Here is a 22,299-nt window from a genome sequence, read left to right as displayed (position 1 = left end):
TCTAGTAGTTGGTAGTATGGCTGGGTCTAAACTGCAGTGGCGTGCAAACAAATGATGAATTTAACCCAGATCTGTGACTGGGGTGTGTATGGTTGATTATTTCAGCATTAAGTCCATCACGTGTTCTTTTCACCCTAAGTGGGAAGGGTATGCCCAGACGTGGGTCCTGTGCTTGCTATGCCACAAGATTCAAGCTAGCCTGACTGATGAGGGTGTTACCCCGAAACCAGTCCCAGGAGGCTTGTTTCTGGTCCAGGGAGGACCTGGCCTGGCAGTTCAGGCTGGACTGTTTCCATGGTGATCAGGGTCAAGACTGCTTTGCATATGGCTGGGTCTAAACTGGAATGGCGTGGCATGCAAAAAAAATTTGGATTTAACCCAGATATGTGACTGGGGGTGAATATTTTAATTGTTCTGTATTCTGTCCTTCATCTGTTCTTTTTGCAGTAGTTGGTTCTTGTCGCTTTCCTGCGCAGTATTCCTCGCTCAGGAGTGACAGCTGCCTGAGAACAGCAGGGTCAGGTTCAGGGCCCAATGTGCTTTCCAGGTACTTCAAGTAATTCTAGGGAGCTGAATGCTTGTTTTTGTTTCTGCGCCACCAGGTTCTCTGCCCTTTCTCTAAGGACTGTCTTATAAGCCTCCCATAGTGTTATTTTGGAGGTGACTGTGTTCTCATTTTCTTTAAAATTAAGCTTGGTGTCTACCCTAAGTCCAATTGCCACCGCCTGATCGTATAGATCCCAGGCATTTAGTTTCCAGCTAGTCCCAGACCTTGCACCCTTACCTATCTGTATCAGCAAAGGCGAGTGGCCAGACAGGTCCAAGGCCAAATAGTTTGCTTACCGCACTGCGCTCCCTTCTCTGCAGGTGCTAGGATATAGTCTAATTAGGAGAAGGTTCGATGAGCTCCAGAGAAGTAAGAGTAACCCCCTATCATGGAGGTGCACCCACCTCCATAAATCAGTCAATCCCAGGCCAGTCATGAAATTTGCAAGTAGGGTCGTGTGGGCATGAGATAGAGTAGGGCCAGATCTATCTTGACTCAGCTCTATAACATCATTAAAGCCACCACCTACTAAATGAAGGGAAGAGTGTTGGTTACTTTCTCTAAGGTGGGGGCTTGTAATTGTGGGGTGCATAAACATTGATCAACGTGAAGTCCCTTTACCCAGGCATATCTGCCCAACTGGTCAATCCAGCGTCTGGTGACAGTGATGGTGGGGTTCTTGCAGATCAGGATAGCAACTCCCCTGGACCCAGATGTAGATCCAGAATGTGTCATCATAGTATATGCACCCGGGCCTAAAAATTTACATTGTGACCCTTTAAGATGCGTTTCTTTTAGAAAGACCACTGATGGTTAAAGTCTCTTTATATATTATGAGACTAGCCCTTTTTTTACCTTATCTCTGAAGCTGTTATAGTTTCACGTTAAGATGGAGATAGTATTCCCTTCTAACGTCATTTTACTTGAGTCTCTTGTGGTTTAAAGAGTATGAAGTGGCATAAGTCCAGAGGTGATCTCTCTGGTGCCCCAAGTCCTGGACATTTTGTGTGTTTCTGGGCAGAGCCCCGGGGTGGTTCATTAGTCTGAAAGTATGGCGTCCTGTCTGGTTTAAAGACTGGCACTGAAAGGGTTTTAATCAGTATTAAAAAAACAGTATTCCTAAACAGTCACAACTGGATACCCCTATGTTGAACCTAACACCTCCTCCCCACAAAGACCCCTGCAAGTGAAACTCAAGTTACTCAACATTGAACTACTCAACAGTGGAGTCTGAGAGGACTGTAGCCCACTTCATCCACCCATTAACTCAATCCCTCCAACAGCAACCACTAGATCAACTGTCCCTGACAAGTGATTCTAGAAAGAGTATCCAGTGCAGACGTTCCGTTGCTCTTGCAATTGACAACAGGGCAGGGCAAAGTTGATGTCAGTATGTCACCTTCTGGCCCCATACCAAATGTCAAGGTGCTGTTATGGGGTAGTCGGTGGATCAGTGTTTGCCACCTTTGGAGGGGCTGGCTCCGATTCTCCTTTGAGAGCTGCAATGGCTCTGCCAATGGGTGCGGAGCACCAGAGCCTGCCTCTCGCTCAGCTGCTGGTCCCCTTCAGAGTTCAAGGTGGTTGATCGCAGATCAGGTTTATCTTGCTTTCGCCATGTCAAGGCCGTCGTCGAACTATGCTGTCATGACCTCTCTCACCTGAGACAACATCTAACCTTAGGTCTTGCCCCTCCACTCATGTAGAAGTCTCTGACCCTCTCTCGAAGACGCTCCGAGCTAGGACGTTCTTCAAGCCAAGTCCAAGACTCCTCTGGCTTTAAGAAAAAATAGGCTTTTCCTTGAAAGAGTACTTTGAGTTTAGCTGGGAACATGAGCATATACCGTAGACCACGTAATCTAGCAATCTGGGAATATAAGAATTTTGGAGTTCTCATATGTCATCTCCTCAAGTTTGCGCCACCCAGCAAGGATCATATCACGATTGCGGAAGTTCATGAAGCATGTAATGACTGTTTTGGGCAAAGCTCAGGAGGAGGGGGTTTACTCAGTGCCCAATGAGCTCTCTCAATAATATAGCAGGAGGAAAACATGACTTGTGAAATTAATGAGCAAAGCCATTTGTCTAGAAATTGCACCATATCAGGGCCTTCAGCTCCTTCAGGGAATCCCACAAAGCTGACATTATTACGGCAGGCTTTATTTTCTGTGGCTTCCAGCCGCCACAGTATGACTTTAGTAGAAGTTTGGGCGGGCGTCTGCCATCTCCCTGCGCAGAGTAGCAACTGTGTCTTCTAGTTCCATTATCCGAGACTCCGCCGATGTCACTCTTTCAGGCACATTGTGGAGGTCCTGCTGAAGTAATGTGACACCTCTGACCGTACTTCGCCCACTGTCTCCTCCAGAGCCTCCTAGGAAGACTATTTGGTCAGAAGGAGGTTAGCATTGTCCGGCATAGGCTGTATGGCCGGCCCAGAGGAGAGGCGGTATTGACCGCTCTCACGAAGCGATCAAGTAGTCCTTGGTGAGAGGACTTGGGGTCTTTATCCCTCTCCTCCACAGATTACTGTCTTCTGGGCAAAGCCTCGGTATCCCAACCGGAGAAACTGCAAACAGCCGCAGACCTAACAGGCACCGCAATGGGTCCAGATGACAGTTGGAACAGTCTCCTGTTGCCGCTGTAGCAAGAATTCGGAGACCAGGAGGAGGTCAGGTCCACTCAATGGTGAGGTGTGGCACCTCTGGATAACGTACCACAATATGGATATATGTTGTAGGTTCCCAGTCAATTGTTATCACAACAACTCCACATCGCAGCAATAGATGTGGAGTACTGCACAGCCTCCCCCCACGCTCAGCCAGTCCCCTGTGAGAAACAATCGTGCCTCACACCGCCAGTATCAGCTCCTCAGGCGCCCACTCCCCATGCCCCCCTCAGGTGTAGGCCACAATCCACACCTCAGTCCTGTCGCCAACTCTGCCGGACAACCCGTGGCTCACTGGTCCAACTAGATCCTAGGCATTGTTTACCAGTCTGAGGGGGCGGAGTATCTCCCAGTCCCACCGTTAGCTTCCTTCTGATCGGGAGCTAGGCTCCATACGCAGGCCTGCCGGTTTGGATCCCCGCCCCAGCCTCTCTCAAGCTTGTGGATAGCACAGGTGGCTGGCACGATTATTTGGGGTGTAAGAATGGATGTACGCCATAGCCAGGTGTGCAGGAGTGCTCTTGTAGGAAGTTTGATGGCACGATGACAAGGATTAGGGTCGAATATTATGCAGCCCGATGCAGAGCTCAGGAACTAAGCATTTTGCTCTGATGCCACCTTGGCCGCACCCCGGAATACCCCAATTTTTGTTAAAAAAACAAAAAAAAAGGAACATCATTTCCTTTCTAGTTTCACGTTCTTTTTAATCTCGACAAGGACCACCATTACAATAAACTAGCGTCAGCGAGGTCCTTAGCTAATGTTTATTTTGATCATTTCACACAATTTCACTCTAGTCTACACCTTTTTAGCACCCTCACTATAGGCTTGCTACGGTGAATCAAAGTAAAAGAGCTTCGGCAAAGTACCCTCTTAAGGGTCCTGTTGGGCATTTCAGCGTCGGCCCAATGAGGAGCTGCCCGATGCTGCAGCCTAGCACTAGCACCCAGTTGGGTGGGTGAGGGCTCTTACTCCTCAATATTTATATTGCACTGACCACCTCTTGATAGTAATGCATAAGTTGTGCTCTTCCATGAGGTAACATTAGGAACTGCATACTCCTTGTGTGTTAGTTCAACAGCTTTCATCCATATGCATAAGTCCATTGTCCCAAACCAAAAGTCTGACCTACAAAACATTCCATGGACAACTAAGTAATAAGTGTAATCTCGGGTATTTGGGTGGCTGTTCCTCCAGATGTCCACTAATTCAAGTGTTTTCCTATCTCTGCAGCAGGGTCTTTGCAGTTGATGAAATTGTTCTCAATGCAAAATTATGTTTGCCTAGTCTACTGTCAACGGTAAGGTTAAAGTTACTGCCCATATTAGCGAATGGGGGTCATGATGATGGAGACCTGTTTCAAATGCGTTTTGAAAGCAGGAAGTGTGAACAACATTGGAACCATAAGTTTTGATTATGGTGACACTTGTGTGACTGAGGGTTCCTTGAAGAATCAGATGGCACCCATCAGGGTCTGTAATAGTGTCTAGAGCTTGGAGCGTAACACCCCATCTAATGATGATGGCATCCCCCCTTGGAGCTATAGCTCGATTTGCACACAAAATTAATTAGGCGAGTTTCCAAATGCAATGCAATATCTATATTCTGTCTAGCCAGGTAGGCAACCCCCAATCGTGATTTGCAATGGTTGTTTAACACCTAACATTGCGTATGATCTACTGAATATCTTACAAATTCTTAATCACTGTACACTTGAGGCTATCCCATAGTGACAACTGTCGTGAATGGATGGTATTGTTAAGTCCTTTTGAGTATATTTTTGTGTCTGCATATACATATTGTGGGTAAGCTGCCTGTAACAACTTACAACCCATTTCCCATCCCCACCGACACCCAATACTTCAGTGAACATTTCCCTACCAAATGCCCTAGGAACACTAAACACTAAATTAGAACTTGTGAACGATTTGCATCGTAATGCTTGCAAATGACATACTGAAAGCATAGAGGCGTCGATTTCAAGCCTACTGCAAACCCTCTGTTTTTGTATCTATTTGTTGCAGATATGGAGTTACCAATTTTAAATCTGAGCTTGTTTGCCAAAATTAAATGATCAGAAACTTTGGGTTATATGTATCAAGGTACCAATTTGCGATCACTATTTCAGAATCGCAAATTGGTATGTATCAAGAAAATCGCAATGTTTTAGCGATTTCTTGATATTCCTTAATTGCGAATTCGCAAATTGCGAAATCGCAATTAAGGAATACTTCCCCATTCATTTCTATGGGCCAGGAGGCCCATAGGAAGGAATGGGAATTTATTCTCAATTTGCGATTCGCAATTTGCGAATCGCAAATTGAGAATAATTTTAAGGGTGCAGGGGTGTCCAAAGGACACCCTGATGCACCCCTGAAATAAATATGGGTGCTCATGTGGTGCACATACATGCCCTAGGGGCATGTATGTGCGTCACATGGCACTTTGAAAAATGCAAAAATGGGCATTTTTCAAGAAATTCGCAAATTACCACAAACTTGAAGTTGGTGGTAATTTGCGATTCCTTAGGGACAATTTGGAATTTTTTTTAGCTTCATACATTGCATTTAAGGAATCGGAAGATTTGCGATTCCTTAAATGCAATTGCAAAATAAGGAATCGCAAATTTTGCGATTACTTATTTTGCACCGGATTTTCCTTCATACATCCCATTTAGCAAATTCGCATTCGCAAAGGCCGAAATTCTGTGAATTTCGGCCTTTGCGAATGCGAATTTGTATGATACATATGGCCCTTTGTGAATTACACTTCGCTGATGGCCAATGTTGCTGGATTAGTCAATGATAGGGCTCCGATTTCTTTAACCAAACTTGACAGCTGGTGCGGAAAAGACGAAAGTCATGACTTTTACGACGAAACGATTCAATCAAGGCTGAAAATGGAGAATAGGAATGGATGCTATTACTAGTGTTTATTCTTCTAAGTACCTGGGCATTGAATTCAAAGTTACAGCCCACTATGAGAGTCACTTGAGATATACCACAATCAAAGTAAAAGGAATTGCCTTTGCACTACATAAAGTGGCTCGAGGTGTCACAGGACCGTAGTTCGCACCAATATTTAAAGTTATAAATGCTAAGAGTTTACTTTCAATCACATTTGGACTCGAAGCATTTCCTGGCAAATTCAGTGCATTGATTAACCAGGTGATATCTAGACTGTATAGCAGCATGTTTAGGTTGCCTAAGTCTTCGAGGGAAGCCCAGATGTGTCTACAGTTCAGCCTCCTCACGGAGCAGAGGTTAGCCCAAATCGCAGTATTACAGAAATGGTGATTTAAAATGTTAAAAGCAAGCAAGGGCTCCTTTAAACAGCACCTCGGCCAGGAGGAGCTCAAGTCTAAATCCACGCCTTGGGCCCGTGACATTGAGTCCACTCTTTGGGAACTAAGTATGACACCGCTATGGTCTCTTTATATCTCATACAATAGTCTTAAAATCCTTTTAAGCATAATAATAAAAACAAATTCAAAAGAAGTTGATTTGACTGACAACCTTGCAGACAAAATGTCACAATCAGTTTACTGCGACCACTTATGAAAACATGTCTCCGAATGAATATCTATTGAAGCCCTCATTCTGAGAATTTAGGCTGAAATGTTTAAGGTTACATTTGGGCTTATTTGATGCCGGCCAGAATACTGAAAACTGGGAACACTTCAGAGCCAGCAAGTCATGTTGGTTTGCACATATCCTAAGGAATCGTTGGCATGCTCTTCGTCTGCCAAGCTTTAATTGTGGACAGTGCTTAATTTGTAAAATATTAAGTGCCAGGGCTCTGACCAGGAGGCCACTTCAGCTTGCACCACACATCGCCCTTGTCATCACTTCCAAAACAACTACTAACCATCTCTCTCACATGTGAATACGACAGTTCAGATTATTCCAGGTCCCCAAAAGCTATATGAATGGCTGGGGAGGCAGGTATTAGCACTATTTTAATGTATAATGTATTCCTAAACAACTGTGGTTCTGCTCCTCTCTAAATTAGATCAGCTGCGCCACCATGTGGTAGACTGTCAACACCATAGTTAGAACAGTTAGGTGCGGGTGTCGAGCACCAGAAAACAATTAAGTGCCGGTGCAGAGCACCGGAAAGCACTGGCTCAAATTAAGCACTGATTGTGGGAGAAGGAAACTGCTCAAGCCTTTAATTTGCAAACTAGTTATTCGCTCCTGCCGGCTTGCCATAGTTTACGAGGAACTGGCTGTTGACTAATGGCAAGATCTGTTATATGTATGGACAAAGTAGGAGAGGCCATCCCCGTATAACATGACGTCAGCTGTCTGCTACTATTGCCTCAGTTTTTAAAAGTTAATTGGTTGAGTCTTTAATTGAAAAGTATTAAATTGTACTTTGTTTTGGGGCTGTAGATTAATCGATTCTGCTGTAGCTAGAATGGTTTGAGAATTGCTCCTGCATATTTTCCATCCCGGAAGCATTGTATAGTTATCTATCAAGGCATTACTGTTTATCGGCACAGGGGCTGATTTTTTTACTAGAGTTCTTGGTTTCATGGACCATGAAAGCACCAGCACTTTAAAGTTATTCTATTTTAAAAGGAATTTTATCATTTTTTATCCCGATTGCATAACTAGTTTTATTGCTAATTTGGGATGGTTTTAATTAATCAACCAAATAAAATATTTGGTACTTTGGTACTTACTACAAAAACTCTGTGGTGGCAGCAGCGATGGGGAAAGTGGCTAGTGATGGTGAATACTTGTTTGAATGTGAAGGGGCCAGAGTGCGCCAGGCCAGCAGAGCGCTACTATCTTGTAACAATCTATGGGAAGAGTCCCACAGAGCCCCCCCCCCCCTCCGTATGAAAGTGTGCTAATCATTATTCAAGAATATAGAGGTACCAGTTCAGTATTGCTTCATGTGTGGATGCCACAGTTAATAATATTTGTGTCGTGCTCAAATGCAAGATGCACCCCTTTTGTCATGTCCCAAGTGTTCCTCCGCTCAAATATGCAGGTAAGTTTCAGGCAGCAGAATTGGCAGGACATCCACCGTTTCTGACTAAACAGTTTGATACAACTGTGTAGAATGAGTTTACTAGAGACCGTTGTTCCTGTTTTGTTATTTTCAAACAAGCTGCCGCTAATCCAGAGTGGCTCTTTGTAGCTGGCTCTAATCTAGCCAGTTTTGCTATCCAAATTTTGGGGAAAACCATGGTCGTTTTGTGCTCCATAAAGAAATGTTTTTTTCTGCATCATTATCTTGTGGCAGGTGGGTAGCGCATGGTGTGTTGAGTAGCTGTAAGTTGTATGTCGAAACAGGTAGTGACACAACTAGCCCTTGTGCCGCCCGAGGCAGTCACTGCTTTTGCTGCCCGCAGCGGCCGCATGAAAGAGCGGGGGTGGAGGCCACTGCTCCCAAAACTTGTGTCGCCAGCCCCTTGCTACGCCACTGATCCTGCTCTGCAAGGCATGCGATATTCATGTATGGACTTGAAGCTCCGCTCCTTTTCCCGCCCATCTTTTTAATTGACTCCTGTCACCCTCCTTTAAACCGTGGCTTTTCATTGGTCAATAGGCTTAGTAGTCCCGCCTTAGAACCACCATGTCTCATCTTGTAACCTCCCATAAGGACTACATGAGTAGTTACTCAGTAGGCTTTAATTGACAGCCTCCAAGCAAAATTTTCTTTAATGACTTTCAGCAGCCAGGACATGCTCCCAACTGTTTTTATTTCTTTTAACTAGCGTGCGCCTTTCTTTAACCAGTGCACGCCTTACTTTATGCGTCCCTTGCCAAATATATATATATTTTTTAAAGCGATGCGACGCTGCGCTTCAACTTGAAATATTATTAGTGAACGACATGGGACGCTTTTGCAACAAAAAAAAAACATTTGTTTGTCAACTTGACAAACAAATGCTTTTTTGTTGTAAGTGCCCCATACCACGCTTTCCCTTTTTGACGGCCGCACACCTTTCTTTAGACAGGCCCCATCTAAAGAAAGGGGCTTGGCAGCCATTATAGTGAAAGGACGTCATGGGGCGCTATTCCAAAAATGAAAAACATTTGTTTGTCAACGTAACTTTTATTTGGGTTTTAAAAACCAACACATAAATAAAAGGCATTGTCATTTACAATGACAATAACTCAAACTCTTGCAAATGCGAGACCTATTGCATCACAAATGCTTGTTTTCTTTACTATCTATCGTAAATGCCCACCATTGCTCTTGGCTACCCTGACATGAGGGATGGCACTTTCTGCATGCTAAATATAAACAAGCGTCTCTATGCTGGTACTACTGGCAGTTGTTTGGATGCTAGTGAGCAATGAGCATATTCCATGACAAACATTGTCAGCTATGTTCTGCTCACTGACCTTCTTTGACAATGTCTCTACGAATAGTTCAATTTTCCCTGTGGCTGTCGATTATGCAACACCTATGATGTGTACGTTGTTCCTACTTCAGAGTGGTTCAACGTCTTCGTTCTTGTCTTTAATCAGTTCCAGGACTATTCAAAATGCTAGAAAGTGTTTCTAAAGCATCTAGAAATGTGTTTAGGATTTTTACATGTGAGGGACAGTTTAAGGCCCTTTTTTTCTTTTTAAAGGTTTTTAATTCTTCTTCTTAGGTAGAGTCTTTTTTTCCTTTAAAATAGATTTTTGTGAAGAACGGACATAAACCACCTAAGTATTCCCTGTCACTAAAACCTCAACTGCAAAGCAGATCTGATTTGTTTATCATTCATACCAAGCTACAGAAAGGTCGAAGCACCGCAGATGAGCGTGTGTAGGGTCTTCGTGCCTGGGAGCTAGCTGTAGCCTAACACCCAGATGCAAATGCCTCACTCTATACTGCTGCAACGGTATTGCCACAATGGCACTGTGACTGGTTTTTCCTGTGTGTTATTGAAAGGTAAAACTATTAATTATTGGTCAAGGTAACTGCCATTTTTTATTATGTGAATTTGTCATTACAAAATTAAGGTGTTTCTATTTTCTAGAGCATTTATAATCTCTTGGAGCTGGTCATACTCTTGCTCAATAAAGTGTTCACTCATTTAGCTGCCACCCAGACTCCAAGGGGCATATGTATCAAGCCTTTTTCCCATTTGCAAATTGGCCGGATCTCAGAATCGGCCCATTTGTGAACGGGAAAAGGCCTTTTGGTATTTATCATCCCAAAAGGCAGTCGCAAATTAGTGAATCGCAAATTTTGCGATCCCCTATTTTGCGAATGCATTTAAGGAATCCCAAATTGCGATTTCTTAAATGCAATCCTGGAAGCACCCAAGTTGTGCGAAGTTGCCTTAAGAAATCGCTAATTACCACCAACTTCAACTTGGTGGTAGTTTGCAATTTCCTTGAAAAATGCACTTTTTTGAATTTTTCACAGTGCCATGTGCCACATGCATATTTCAGGTGTGCAACAGGGTGTCCTTTTGACACCCTTGAAATTGCAGTCGCAGTTTGCAAGTACCTAATGGGTACTCGTAAATTGCGACTGTCTTCGCATTTTTTCCTATGGGCCTCTAGGCCCGTAGAAATGAATGGTAAGGTATTCCTTAATTGCGAATCGCAATTTGCGATTCGCAATTAAGGAATATGTAGGAATCGCTATTATTATTGTGAAACCTACATACATGTAATTTTGCGAGTCCTTAATAGCGATTTGCTGAATTTCACTATTAAGGACTCGAAAACCGTTTTTTTCATACTTACGCCCCTACGTGTGTAAGAAATCCAGTTATCTCAGCCAGCCGCTCAAGTCCTCTTTTCTCATGTTTTTCACCCAATAGGTTGTCCAAATGGACGCAGAGAGCCCGGATCCCGTTCCCTCGGATGGCTCTAGGGCTGCTGCTAAGCAAGATTCCAGAAGTTCTTCACCGCCAGTGCGCTCTCTTTCTCCTTCCCGCCGAAGATCTCCAACATCGCGACCACACTCCCCTTATCACCACGAAGCTGCCTTAAGAGCTGTGCAAAGCGCCATTCAAAGACGTCAGAAACGCCAGCAGGTTTGTAAGCCTATATTTTTTCAATCCTGCTTGTTAACGCTCTCATCAAATGATTGGGAGCCACATCTCACTTTATATAGCCACCCACAAGGCACACTTGAGGGGCTTAAACAAATGACCCAGTGGCAGAATATATGAACAAAATACAACTGCTTCATGACCACCTTAACAACATATGGCATGTCATTCAGGGCCGGACTTGGAACCAACAGCAGTCCTGGCAATTTTGTCAGACCGGCCCCCCACCCCCGTGGAAGGGGGGTGAAAGTGTAAAGCACTGCTACTTAACAAAACCGGCCCCCAGCACTGTTGCTTTTGTTACCGGGAGCCGATATTGCAGCATCACTGCTAAATCGGCCCCCAGTAACAAAACCGGCCCCCGCCACTCCAAAACAGGACACACCCTGCCAATCTCCAGGGCAAACGGTCGATGGCACCTATGGCCAGACCACCCCTGATTTCATTGCTTGTTATTAACAACATACAGGGCACAAGTCCTAAAAAAAAGAAGTGGGGGGACTAACCTTGTTAGGCAGTATGAAATTTACATCATGGTGCGCGACATCATGGCCACATGACGTCACGGCGCATGACATTACAGCGCATGGCATCACGCATGGCATCACAGGAATTGACATTATAGAAAGTGGTATCACAAGCCACGACTTTACAGGAAGTGGCATCACAAGAAGTGACATCAGAACTAAAGCCCTCACATATATGTTTAGCAGGTCTATCATGTGTACGTTGGAGCGCATTGCAAGGATAACAGCACTGTGAGCTATGGAAGATGATATGTGACTTCTACAACTCACAGTCCCCCAGTTTTATGTAACACATCCTGTACATTCATTTACAAACTTTGTAATGTATTGTCCATGTAATATGCACGTTTTGATGGAAAGCGCTCTGACACCCTGCATTGGGATGAGTAGGGCTATACAAGAAAAAACATTGGTACTTAAATTATTTGAATTCCTCTTCAGGTGTAGTAAGCTCTATATAAATGCAATTTGCTGTGTGTAAATTCTGGAAAAGACCAACACATCTGACATTTTTACAGTGCATGCATATCTCCTAAACCAGGACTGAACATAGTGAAAAGCTGCCTTTCTTAAGTATGTGTGAAGTGCTAACCTTTGTTTCCCTCCGCTTCATTCGTATCTAGGTGTGAGGCTCCTGATTGCTCCCAGCCAAGAGTCTCACAAAACGAAGCCTAATGACCCCTCAAATTCGGCCTCTGTTATCGGCCCAGCAGGAGTCTTACATAAGAAAGAACGTCTCCGCCTGCACATTGCTGCTTGTTGCACATGGAAAGCAGACAACGTACAGGTGCTGCTGAAAGCGTCCCCTGGTGTTTGGAAATTACACTGGGACGAGTTCAGCACATTATCAGTGGGGCCCAAATTCTTGGTAGGGTGGACGGTGTTCACCCTTCGAAAATAGTGGGTGTACACCGTCCACCCGCGTGTACCCCGACTCATGCCCTGACAACATATATGTTCCTTATGACCTGTTGCTGCCAACAAATGCGACCCATATAGCCTGCTGTGTCTCTGTGCCTGATGGCCTGCTGTTTAATCACTGCTTTTCTGATTTTATAGCATGATACAGAGGCTAACATTACGCAAATCTCCTTTATTGCGCAGCGCACAACTGCAACAATTGAAGAAATCTAGAACTTCAAAAACATTCTAGTAATTATAAACCCCATCAGCATGAAGCATTCTCCCTTCTTTGTTGCTGCTGCTCATAGATAAGTACACTTTTCCACCAGTCCTTATGGTGATTTAAGAGGTCAAAGATAACCTTAGAAAGCTATCCAAGTGATAGCTGTGGAGAGCCGCCTTCAGGCTTAGTCTTGAAGGAATGTTAAGCAGCTTGTTTTACCAGGATGCAGCCTTATAGTATTGGTTAAATGAAAGGAGAACCACACACTAGTTATAAAAATATGTATTTATTATTATAACACACCTTAAGTACCTCACAGTATCTGTTACACGCAGATAAACACAAACCACACAATACTGTAGCACAAAAACAATCGTAAGTAGCACAAATACACAGTGGGCTCCATGGGGAGATCAAACCATATACTAAAATAGTGGTATAAGAACCACGACTCGAGTCAAGACAGTGTCTAGAGGGTATAGAATTGCTGGGACCCCAAGGAACCACCCAAGGTGAGTAAGTAGGGACCCCACGTAGGACGGGTGCTATGTAAGAACACGACTGCATGCTACGTACAATTCGATGGGAGAGTTGCGGTTTGAGTTTTACAGTTTAAGGACCCATCCCAGTGGATCACGAGGAAACCCTTTGGAATATAGAAAGTTGGAGAGCCACCCTACCCGTGGATACCGAAGTACCAGAGCTACCTATCCCAGGGAAGCCGGGTGCATAGGGCTGAAGTGGCGTCGGAAACCACTGTCGTTCCCAATAGGAGCCTTCAAAGAAATGCCACTGCTGGAAAGAAGAAAAGTGTCAGTTGGAATTCACAGGTGGATTCTTGATGGAAGGAACCTGAAAGCAGAGGGGTCAGAGTCTGGGTCACTCAAGAGTGACCAGGGGCTCGGTAGACGAAGGCCCACCGATGTTGGGTGCTTCAAGTGTGAAGAAGGAGACCTTGACTACAGATGCAGGGAGCAGGAGACGTCGAGGATGACCAGGAGCTGGATTCGAGCTGTCCCACGAAGGATGTCGAGTGCTGAGGGGTCGGTGTCCGGCGGGAGCACCAACCGGCCTTGGCTGCGGCAACTCACGAACAAGGTCAAGTAAGGTTACGGTCAGGCCCAAAAAGGACCACAGGACTCACCACAGCACGAGGAGTCAGGGCAGGCTTGGAGCAACCAGGGAGCCCAAGTTTTGTTCCCTTAAATGGACCCACATGCCGAAGGCACAGGAGCCGCAAGGGGACCTCTAGCAGTTTCACAAAGTCACAGCTTGCAGGGCACAGAATGCGAGGAGGCTAGAGTCCTTTGTACTAAATGTGTGCAAAGGTTGGGGCTATCGATAGCCCAATGCACTTAGTTGGGGAACACCGACAAGCCTGTGCACTTGCAAAAGTACGCGGTGCACAGGGGTTCGGTTTATGCAGTCCCCTCGGAGGATACTGGCCTCAAACTCTGTGTGAGATGGTACCTCGACCGCAAGGAACATAGGAACCCACCTCATGTGTTGTTGGAGCCTTCAAAGTCCACAGGAGCTCAGGATCATCCAACCGGTCAGTTGCGTTAGGGTGCCGGCAAATGCAGGGGAGTGACTTCTTCACCCCAAGGGAGATACTTCAGTTGTCCTTGATGCTCCACAGGTCCTGCACAGAGCCTGTATGATGCACGGGCACAGACGAAGTCCAGCGAAGTCCAGAGTGTCCAGACGGTCGAAGGTCATCGGTTTCTTGATCAGAATCTTGTCCACGTTGAATATAGGGTCCTCAGGCCAGGTAAGACCTTTTGTACCCACGGGAGAGGGTTGGACAGCCTTCAAGTCGTATATTCGGTTTCAAGGTAAACTCAGGACGCTACCGCTGCCATAGCAACGGGACCGCCCTGACACTTTCCATGCTTCTTGCTTTGTGTGCCCGCGAGCCGGCCTCGTACTGAGACCGGCTCGTCGCTCCCACACGCGGGCCGACCCCCAGCAGGCAACCGGCTCACAATGCTACTCTGTCTAATTAATTAAAACAGACAAGCTGACGAGCACACGTTAGGAAGCAGCGTCTCGCCGGCAGGAATAATTAAATTAACAAAATCAGCATGATATCTCAAAAAGATATAATTTGAAGTCAAAACGGGGAAAATAAACACTGTACAATTTAAGATAAAGACTCACCAGTCAGGAAAAGGCAGCAATAGTACTTGGTTGTAAAAAAAAAGGATGACAAAGAGGTTCTAAGGAAATAGAGGTAGGACTTTAGAGGAAAACTCCAAGGGAACTCTCTATAGCCATTTTACATGGCTGGGCTGATATTACTAATTAACATACAGCTGCCACTTTGACAGTTTAGGAGACCAAATGAATTCTGGCAGTTGTAGTCTAACCAGCTGTCACAACCATCTTTTCAAGCAACGCTGACAGCTACTTACCTGCCCGTATGTGCCTTGAACCCTCAGTGAGTAGCATGAAGGAAAAAAATGGAAGGACTAATAAACAAAGCCATTAATAAAGTTACTGGGACACTAGATGACACAATAAAGAAAAAATTGGAAGCCTTCTCCCAAACAGTCTGGCCAACCAGTGGCTCAAGAGACCCTGAAGGGGAAGATGGGGCAAACAAGGCTACAAGGAAAAGGTGCACTGGGGAGAATACTTCAAAAGGGCTAAAAAAAAATCCAAACGCTCCTTTCCTTTGACTTCGCGCACTGGCGGTGAACTTGATGGTGCCTTAGGCACATCTGATGGGCAAGCAAAAGACCCAATTCCTATCCTCATCAACAGTGATAATGATATGGGGGATGAAATAGAGCTGTCCTGCTCCTCCACTCTAGGTTCTGACATTCAAAATATTAAGGTAAAGTTATTGACGAAGCACCAGGGGCCTCTCGGTCTAAGAACAGCAATATAAACCCATTCAGATTAAGTATTTTTGACCCTCTCTTAATTAAACATCCCGTGACCCTGTGGATAGGACCCCTACCCAACACATTGTGGAATACCTCGCCTTTTGGCTCCACAATGAGATGCCCAAGGATGTCCGATCACGCCTGAGATCTGAATGCCCATTCCCCTCCTTACCAGACAAAATAGCCCTAACCCCAGAAAAGGCATTGACAGGGGCCTTAAATCATGCCAGGATACACTACTTGATCTAACTGGTCCACTGACAAAAATGTTCAAAATGGCCGTGGGTGCCTACCTTGATGACTCCCTAATCAACCCAAAGGAGTTACACAAATGGGCACAGAGAGCAATCTGCCTCCTGGGAAATAATAATAAAGTAAATTTATAAAGCGCCTGGTTACACTAGGCTAGTGTGTCCCAACGCTACGGTACAGACTTAGCAGAACCCCCTCATTACCAACATTGTACACCCTACTCGGATAAACAGCCTTGGCCTAGACTACAGGAAAGAGATACGTTTTCAACTCTTTGCGGAACACCACCTCTGAAGTCTACAGCTGTAGCCTAGAAGGGAGTCTGTTCCACTGTTGTGCTGCCAGAAAGCGGAAGGAGTGCCCTCCCATCCTTGCTCTTCTGATATTAGGAACCTTAACCTGCCTCATCCCGCTAGATCTTAATTGCCGGGTTGGGTTATATAAGGTTAGCAGGTTGTGAGGATAGATGGTCCCTTCCCCTGTGTAATCCAGTGGCTGACACAAAGGGCTTTGAACAGAATCCGCTCCCTAATCGGCAGCCAATGCAAAGTGCCCAGGGCCTTCTTAGAAGAGGCTCTCTTAGGCAGCATCAAGACCAAGCGCGCAGCTGCATTCTGTATACGCTGCAGCCTCTGGATGCACCCAGCATTCACTCCCAGATAAAGGGCATTACAATAGTCCAGCCTCAATGTTACTAAGGAATGGACCATGGTTTTCCTAGCTGTAGTTAGTAGCAGGCCCAGGGTCTTCCTGAGACCCAGCAGGATTCCAAAACATGTGCCTGCAATTCGTCTTGTGTGGTGCTCAAACGAGATCTTAGTGTCAAGCCATACCCCCAAATTCCTCACATGTTCACTTGGAGAGAGTAAAGGGGCCAACGTCTGAGGACACCAAGCCGATGTCCACACTGACGGAGCCTTCTCTACAATCAACACCTCCGTTTTGTTTCCATTCAATTTGAGGCAGTTATTGGCCATCCAAACCGCCAATTCTTGCAGACATGTAGTAAAATTACTTGCTGCCTTCTCATCTGGTTGCGTCAAAGACACAACCAATTGAGTGTCGTCTGCATAGGACACGACTTCCACCCCAAATTTTTCCGTGATCTCAGCCACTGGCGATGCATAAAGATTAAATAGAGTCGGGCTGAGACTGGACCCTTGTGGCACCCCCTGTTTCAGCCTGATGTCCTTTGACCGATGGGGTCCCTGTGCCACCTGAAAACTGCGGTCTTGCAGAAAGGACTCCAACCATTCCCAAGCCTTACCAACCACCCCTCCCCTTTTAAGACACTGCATCAACCTATAATGCTCTACAGTGTCAAATGCGGCACTTAAATCTAGTAGAAATAATGCCGCCCTCTGTCCCTCATCCACATATTTCCGTATGGTCTCAGTTGACAAAAGCAGAGCCGATTCATTTGAATGGGACGCATGGAAGCCTGATTGGGTAGGGTGGGGCAAATTATGAGTGCTAATATGGGTCGTCAGTTGGTTGTTAACAACCTTCTCCGCGATCTTAGCAAAGTAGGGTAGGAGCGAAATGGGGCGCAGGTTGTCCAATTGCTCCATACTGACATTTGACTTTTTTCTCAAAGGGAGAACTACCGCCTCGCACCATGTTTTTGGCACCTTACCTGTATTAAAGGAGAGCTCGAGCAGGTGTCTAATATAAGGCTCAAGGGTCTCAGTGCTTCCTCTCTGCACTTTAGGTGGTGCAGGATCTTTAGGGGAACCGGATTTGATCTTAGCAGCTATCTTGCTTAAAGAATCCTGTGAGGGGACGCTAAAGGCATCCAGACAGTCTGTCCCAATTATATTACTAGGTGCCTCATCAACCAAGCACCCTTCCCTAGCTGCAGCGGCGAAGGTGGAGTAGATCTTCTCCACCTTCTCCGCAAAAAACTCTGCCACCCGATTACAGGACTCCTCTAATCCTACCACGGGTACCACAATGTTGGATAAGGCAGATATTTCTTTACAAACTGTGAACAACTTCTTAACTGAATTTTACGCTCCCTCTATCCTCCCCTTGTAGTAGGATGCCCGAGTCTTTCTAATTAGGGCATGATATCCCTTAAGACTGGCTTTATATTCACTCCTCTCTGTCGCCAAAAACCTCTTCTCCAGCGTCTCTCAAGGTGCTTGCATGCAGCCTTCTCCTTCCTCAGTTTGTCCCCAAACCATGGGCAGATTTGTTTGTCTCACTGGTCCTTTTATAGACCAGGGTGCAGTGTTATTGAGTGCCTCCGTGATGCGTCTATCTAGGGCCTCACAGGCTGACTCTATCTCCAGACCACCTGGAGGCCCGCCCTGAACAAGGGCCCTGTTGAAATTCTCTGAGGAAAAGCCTGCCCACCTCCTTCGCCTTTCCTTAGTTATGCCAACATTGCATAAGGTGGAAGTTGAGGTCTCCCAGTAGGGTGTAGTTGGTGGACGCGATGGCATGCGGGGAGATGATGTCCGTGATGGAGTTGGCGAAAAGTCTGCAGGGTCCAGGGGGTCGGTAGATGAGGGTTCCACGGAGGGTGGAGGTGGGGCTGACCAGTGTCTTGAAGTGAAGGTGTTCCATCAGGTCTGTGGGCTCGTCGAGAAGTGTGCTCAGGCGGAGGGTGGATTTGTGGACAATGGCGATTCCTCCTCCAGGGCGGGTGGGGCGGTCCTTCCTAGAGATCTTGTATCCTTGGGGAATGGCGATGGCGATGTCCGGTCTCGAGGTGGTGTTGGTCCAGGTTTCTGTAAAGAATGCTACGTCCAGGGTAGTGCTGTCGAGGAGGTCCCAGATTTCGGTGGCATGTTTGTGGAGGGATCGGACGTTGAGGAGGATGCATTGCAGGGTCTTCGGTTTGGTTGTGTTCTTGCGGGCGGATTGCGCTGGGTCAGTGGTCTTAGCGGTGCTGCAGGTGTGCCGGCACCGGTGACAGCTGAAGGGTCCGTGGGTGTTAGCTGGTGATGCTATCTTGCAGTTGTTGTTGTGGCCTTGGTTGACAGCGTGGAGTGCCGCTGGGTCGTAGCGTTGGCGGTTCAGAGATCCAGGGTTCCCGGCGCTGGTCGTAGTCAGGTTGCGGACGGGCGCAGACGGGCTTGCCTTTGGCGCCCTGGCGGCTCAGCTGCTGCGCGGCCGCGCAGTAGCTGTTATTGAGTAGGGGTCTGGGAGGCGGGAGCGGGGAGTGGAGCTGGATTGGGCCGGTCGCACTGTTCGTGCTGGGGGGAGGGGCCGCGGGGGCAGCAGCAGCAGTGAAAAACGGGCTAAAAAAGGCAAGAGGAAAAAGGCAAAAAGAGAGAGAAAAGTGCAAATAAGGCAGCAAAAGTTCAAGAAAGAGTGGAGGAAAGACACAGAGGACACAGGAGAGTGAAAGGGGAGATTGAGATGAGGGTAAACAACGAGTGAAAAACGGAGGAAAGACATGGGAGAGTGAAGGAGGAGCTTGAAATGATGCACCTTTTAGAGTCACAGCAATGAACCCCTGCATTTGTTACAGCTTGCTTGAGTTCAGCTCTCACAATAAGAGATCGTAAATTTGGAGCTCTGCGGTAAGCAATGACTGGCGGTTTTGGAAAAACCTTTTGCAATTTTTCACAAGTGGACAGTAAGGGAAATGTTTTTTGCATTATATTTCTGTAGTTGGGAGCTGATGGATGATAGTCAACTACAAATGGAGTTCTGTCACTTTTGTTTCTGGCGTTGGTATTCCAAATAAGTGCTTCTCTGGATAACTGCAAAGACTTTTCAATTTGTTGCTGTATGATATGCAGAGGATAGCCTCGCCTTCTAAATAATGTAGCAAGCTCCTGTAGATGGTCTTTACAGGTTTCCTCATTGCTGCAGATGCGTCTTATTCTGAGTGCTTGGCTGTAGATGATGCTCAGTTTAGTGTGATGAGGGTGACATGAAGTCTAGTTTAGATACAAATGAGCATCTGTAGGCTTGTGGTACAGATCAGTTGTAATTTTGTGTTCATGAATGGTGACTAGCACATCCAGAAAAGGGAGATGATGCTTCTGTTTGGTATTGCTGCTGGTAAATTTGATGGTAGGATGGATATTTTTGATATTAGCTGTAAATTGTTCCAATGTTCTACTTCCTGCATTCCATATTATAAATATGTCATCAATGTATCGTAGCCATACTAGTGGTTTGATGCTAGAAGTAGCAAGTATACTGTTCTCTAGTTTGCCCATGAAGATATTTGCATAGGATGGAGCCATCTGAGTACCCATGGAAGTACCTTGTATCTGCAGATAGTGTTTACCATTGAATGTAAAATTATTGGATTTAAGGATAACTCTAGCAAAGTTAGTAAGCACATTTGTTGATGGTTTTTTCACAGTTCTTTTACTAAGAGCTTCAGTTAACGCCATAAGTCCATCCTCATGTGGTATATTGGTGTATAATGATGTAACATCAAATGTAGCCAGAAAAGTATCATCATCAAATGTGTAGGTTTGGTTTAATTTTTCAATAATCTGTAGGAAGTGACTGGTATCTTTAACAAATGATGGAAGTTCCTGTACAATGGGCTGGAGGTGCAGGTCAACAAATAAAGATCATATCTCAGTGGCGGTGTCATTGCCAGAGATGATTGGACGGCCAGGATTGTTCATTTTGTGAATTTTTTTAAATTTTTTTAAATATATTTTATATATATTATATAATATATAATAGTTAAAATATATATATATCCAGGAAACAGCGTCTCTCTCCACGCGCTCAGGAATACTCCCAGCAAGGGATCACGCAGACACGGACCAGTTGAGTGCTAAGTTTATATATATATATATATATATATATATATATATATATATATATATATTATTAGTTAGGACCTATTATCTATAGGAAAACCGCAACATTCTATTGACAATAACTTTTGCGTCGATTGATGAACCTTCTTGAAATTTTCCAAACTTTTGGCCAGCTCAGCTCCGCTCCTTCCCTGAAAGTTTGGGAGTTTGGGGGTGATGGGTCAAGTGGGGGCCGAGAACAAAGGGGGGGTCCCAAAACGTGTTTTCCCCATGCAATTTCCCATAGGACCTTTAGCCACGGCTACAGCCCGAACGGCCGAACTGAATTACACCAAATTCGGCAGAGAGGTAGTCCTCAGTTCCGACTTGTGCCTTTTGCTTATATGGTGTCAATCTGTTCAGTAGTTCCTGAGAAAAATACGGTTAAAGTCATTTATATATCTATGGGCGCGGTGGATCCGCGGATTGTGCAAGGATTGGCATCGTAGCATAAGCGCACCGTCCCGATCACGTGCTCAATGCCAATTGGCTGTCAAGCGATTGTAAACATTCAAAACCAGGAACTGTTGGCAGCCATTTTGTGCCTCGGTAGAAGCGAAGGTGAAGAAGGCTGTGAAATATGTGTGCAAACCGCGAAAAGGGGGCAGGGTAGGCACACCCTGACACCCTAGGCCTGCTCAGGGGGTCGCACAAAGACATCTAGGGCAAAAAAAAAAAAAATATTTAAAGAAAAAATCGCGGGATGGGTGTAGGATCCATGCATTTCACCGCCGAAAAAAAAAAAAACGAAGCGCGGGCTCCCGCGGTTTAAAAGTTATTAGTCCTCGGGGTGGCCAAATTCCGGGGGCATTTAAAAAAAAATAGCTAATGTGGGGGTCCCAATCCCCCACACACTGCCCCAGGGACCACCACCACCCCCTGGGACTCTCAGTTAATATATGCAGGGGGGGCTCACTTCTACAATGAAAACTAGGGTGCGTGTTTCTGTTTTTTAATAGCATGATTCTTATTGGTTATCAGAAAGTGATTGAAAAGAACATTACGTAGGATAAGCTGGTATTTTGAGAAGTCAAGCACACTTGCTGTTTTCATTAGCAACATTGTGTGATGAACTTTTGCGTTCTTCGGGAGCCGGCATTGCTTTTTCGCATGGGGAGATGCTAACTTGTATGTGGAAATGCAATCTGCTTTGGATTTTGAAAGTGAGAACAGATTTCACTGCTCTGTCTTTCAAAATGCAAACTAAGTTTGCTATGGGAGGGCGGGAGCCGTGAGAGTCACGCCCTGTAAAAGCAAACAGCAGTTCCCAGGGGTAGGTACCCCGGGACACCGCAGGAGCCGGCCATCGGGCGTGGCGGTCCCCAGGGCCCTCGAGGGCAGGCAGAGGGCCACGCAGTCTGCCTCCCATAGTACACAAATTCCTGGGGGTGGTGGTTCCCGGGGCTTGAGGGGGGGTCGTTGAGGCCCACACACTTCTAATTTTGTAGGGGGGGGCTTCGACGTGAAAGTGGTGCAAGGGGGTTGTAAAT

General features: G+C 45.7%; 1 protein-coding gene across 1 annotated transcript in view; it reads left to right on the top strand.

The window, feature by feature from the left end:
• Positions 1-22,299, top strand: part of CROCC2 (ciliary rootlet coiled-coil, rootletin family member 2) — a 1,301,560-nt gene that overhangs the window by 311,110 nt on the left and 968,151 nt on the right. Inside the window, exon 12 of the mRNA XM_078665477.1 lies at positions 10,996-11,211. Coding sequence (XP_078521603.1) covers positions 10,996-11,211 — 216 coding nt within the window. The remainder of the gene's footprint in view (positions 1-10,995; positions 11,212-22,299) is intronic.

Source organism: Lissotriton helveticus, chromosome 11 (genome assembly GCF_964261635.1).
Source record: "Lissotriton helveticus chromosome 11, aLisHel1.1, whole genome shotgun sequence".
NCBI lineage: Eukaryota > Metazoa > Chordata > Amphibia > Caudata > Salamandridae > Lissotriton > Lissotriton helveticus.
Note: the sequence above shows the minus strand (reverse complement) of the source record. Positions and strands in the feature narration are given on the sequence as shown.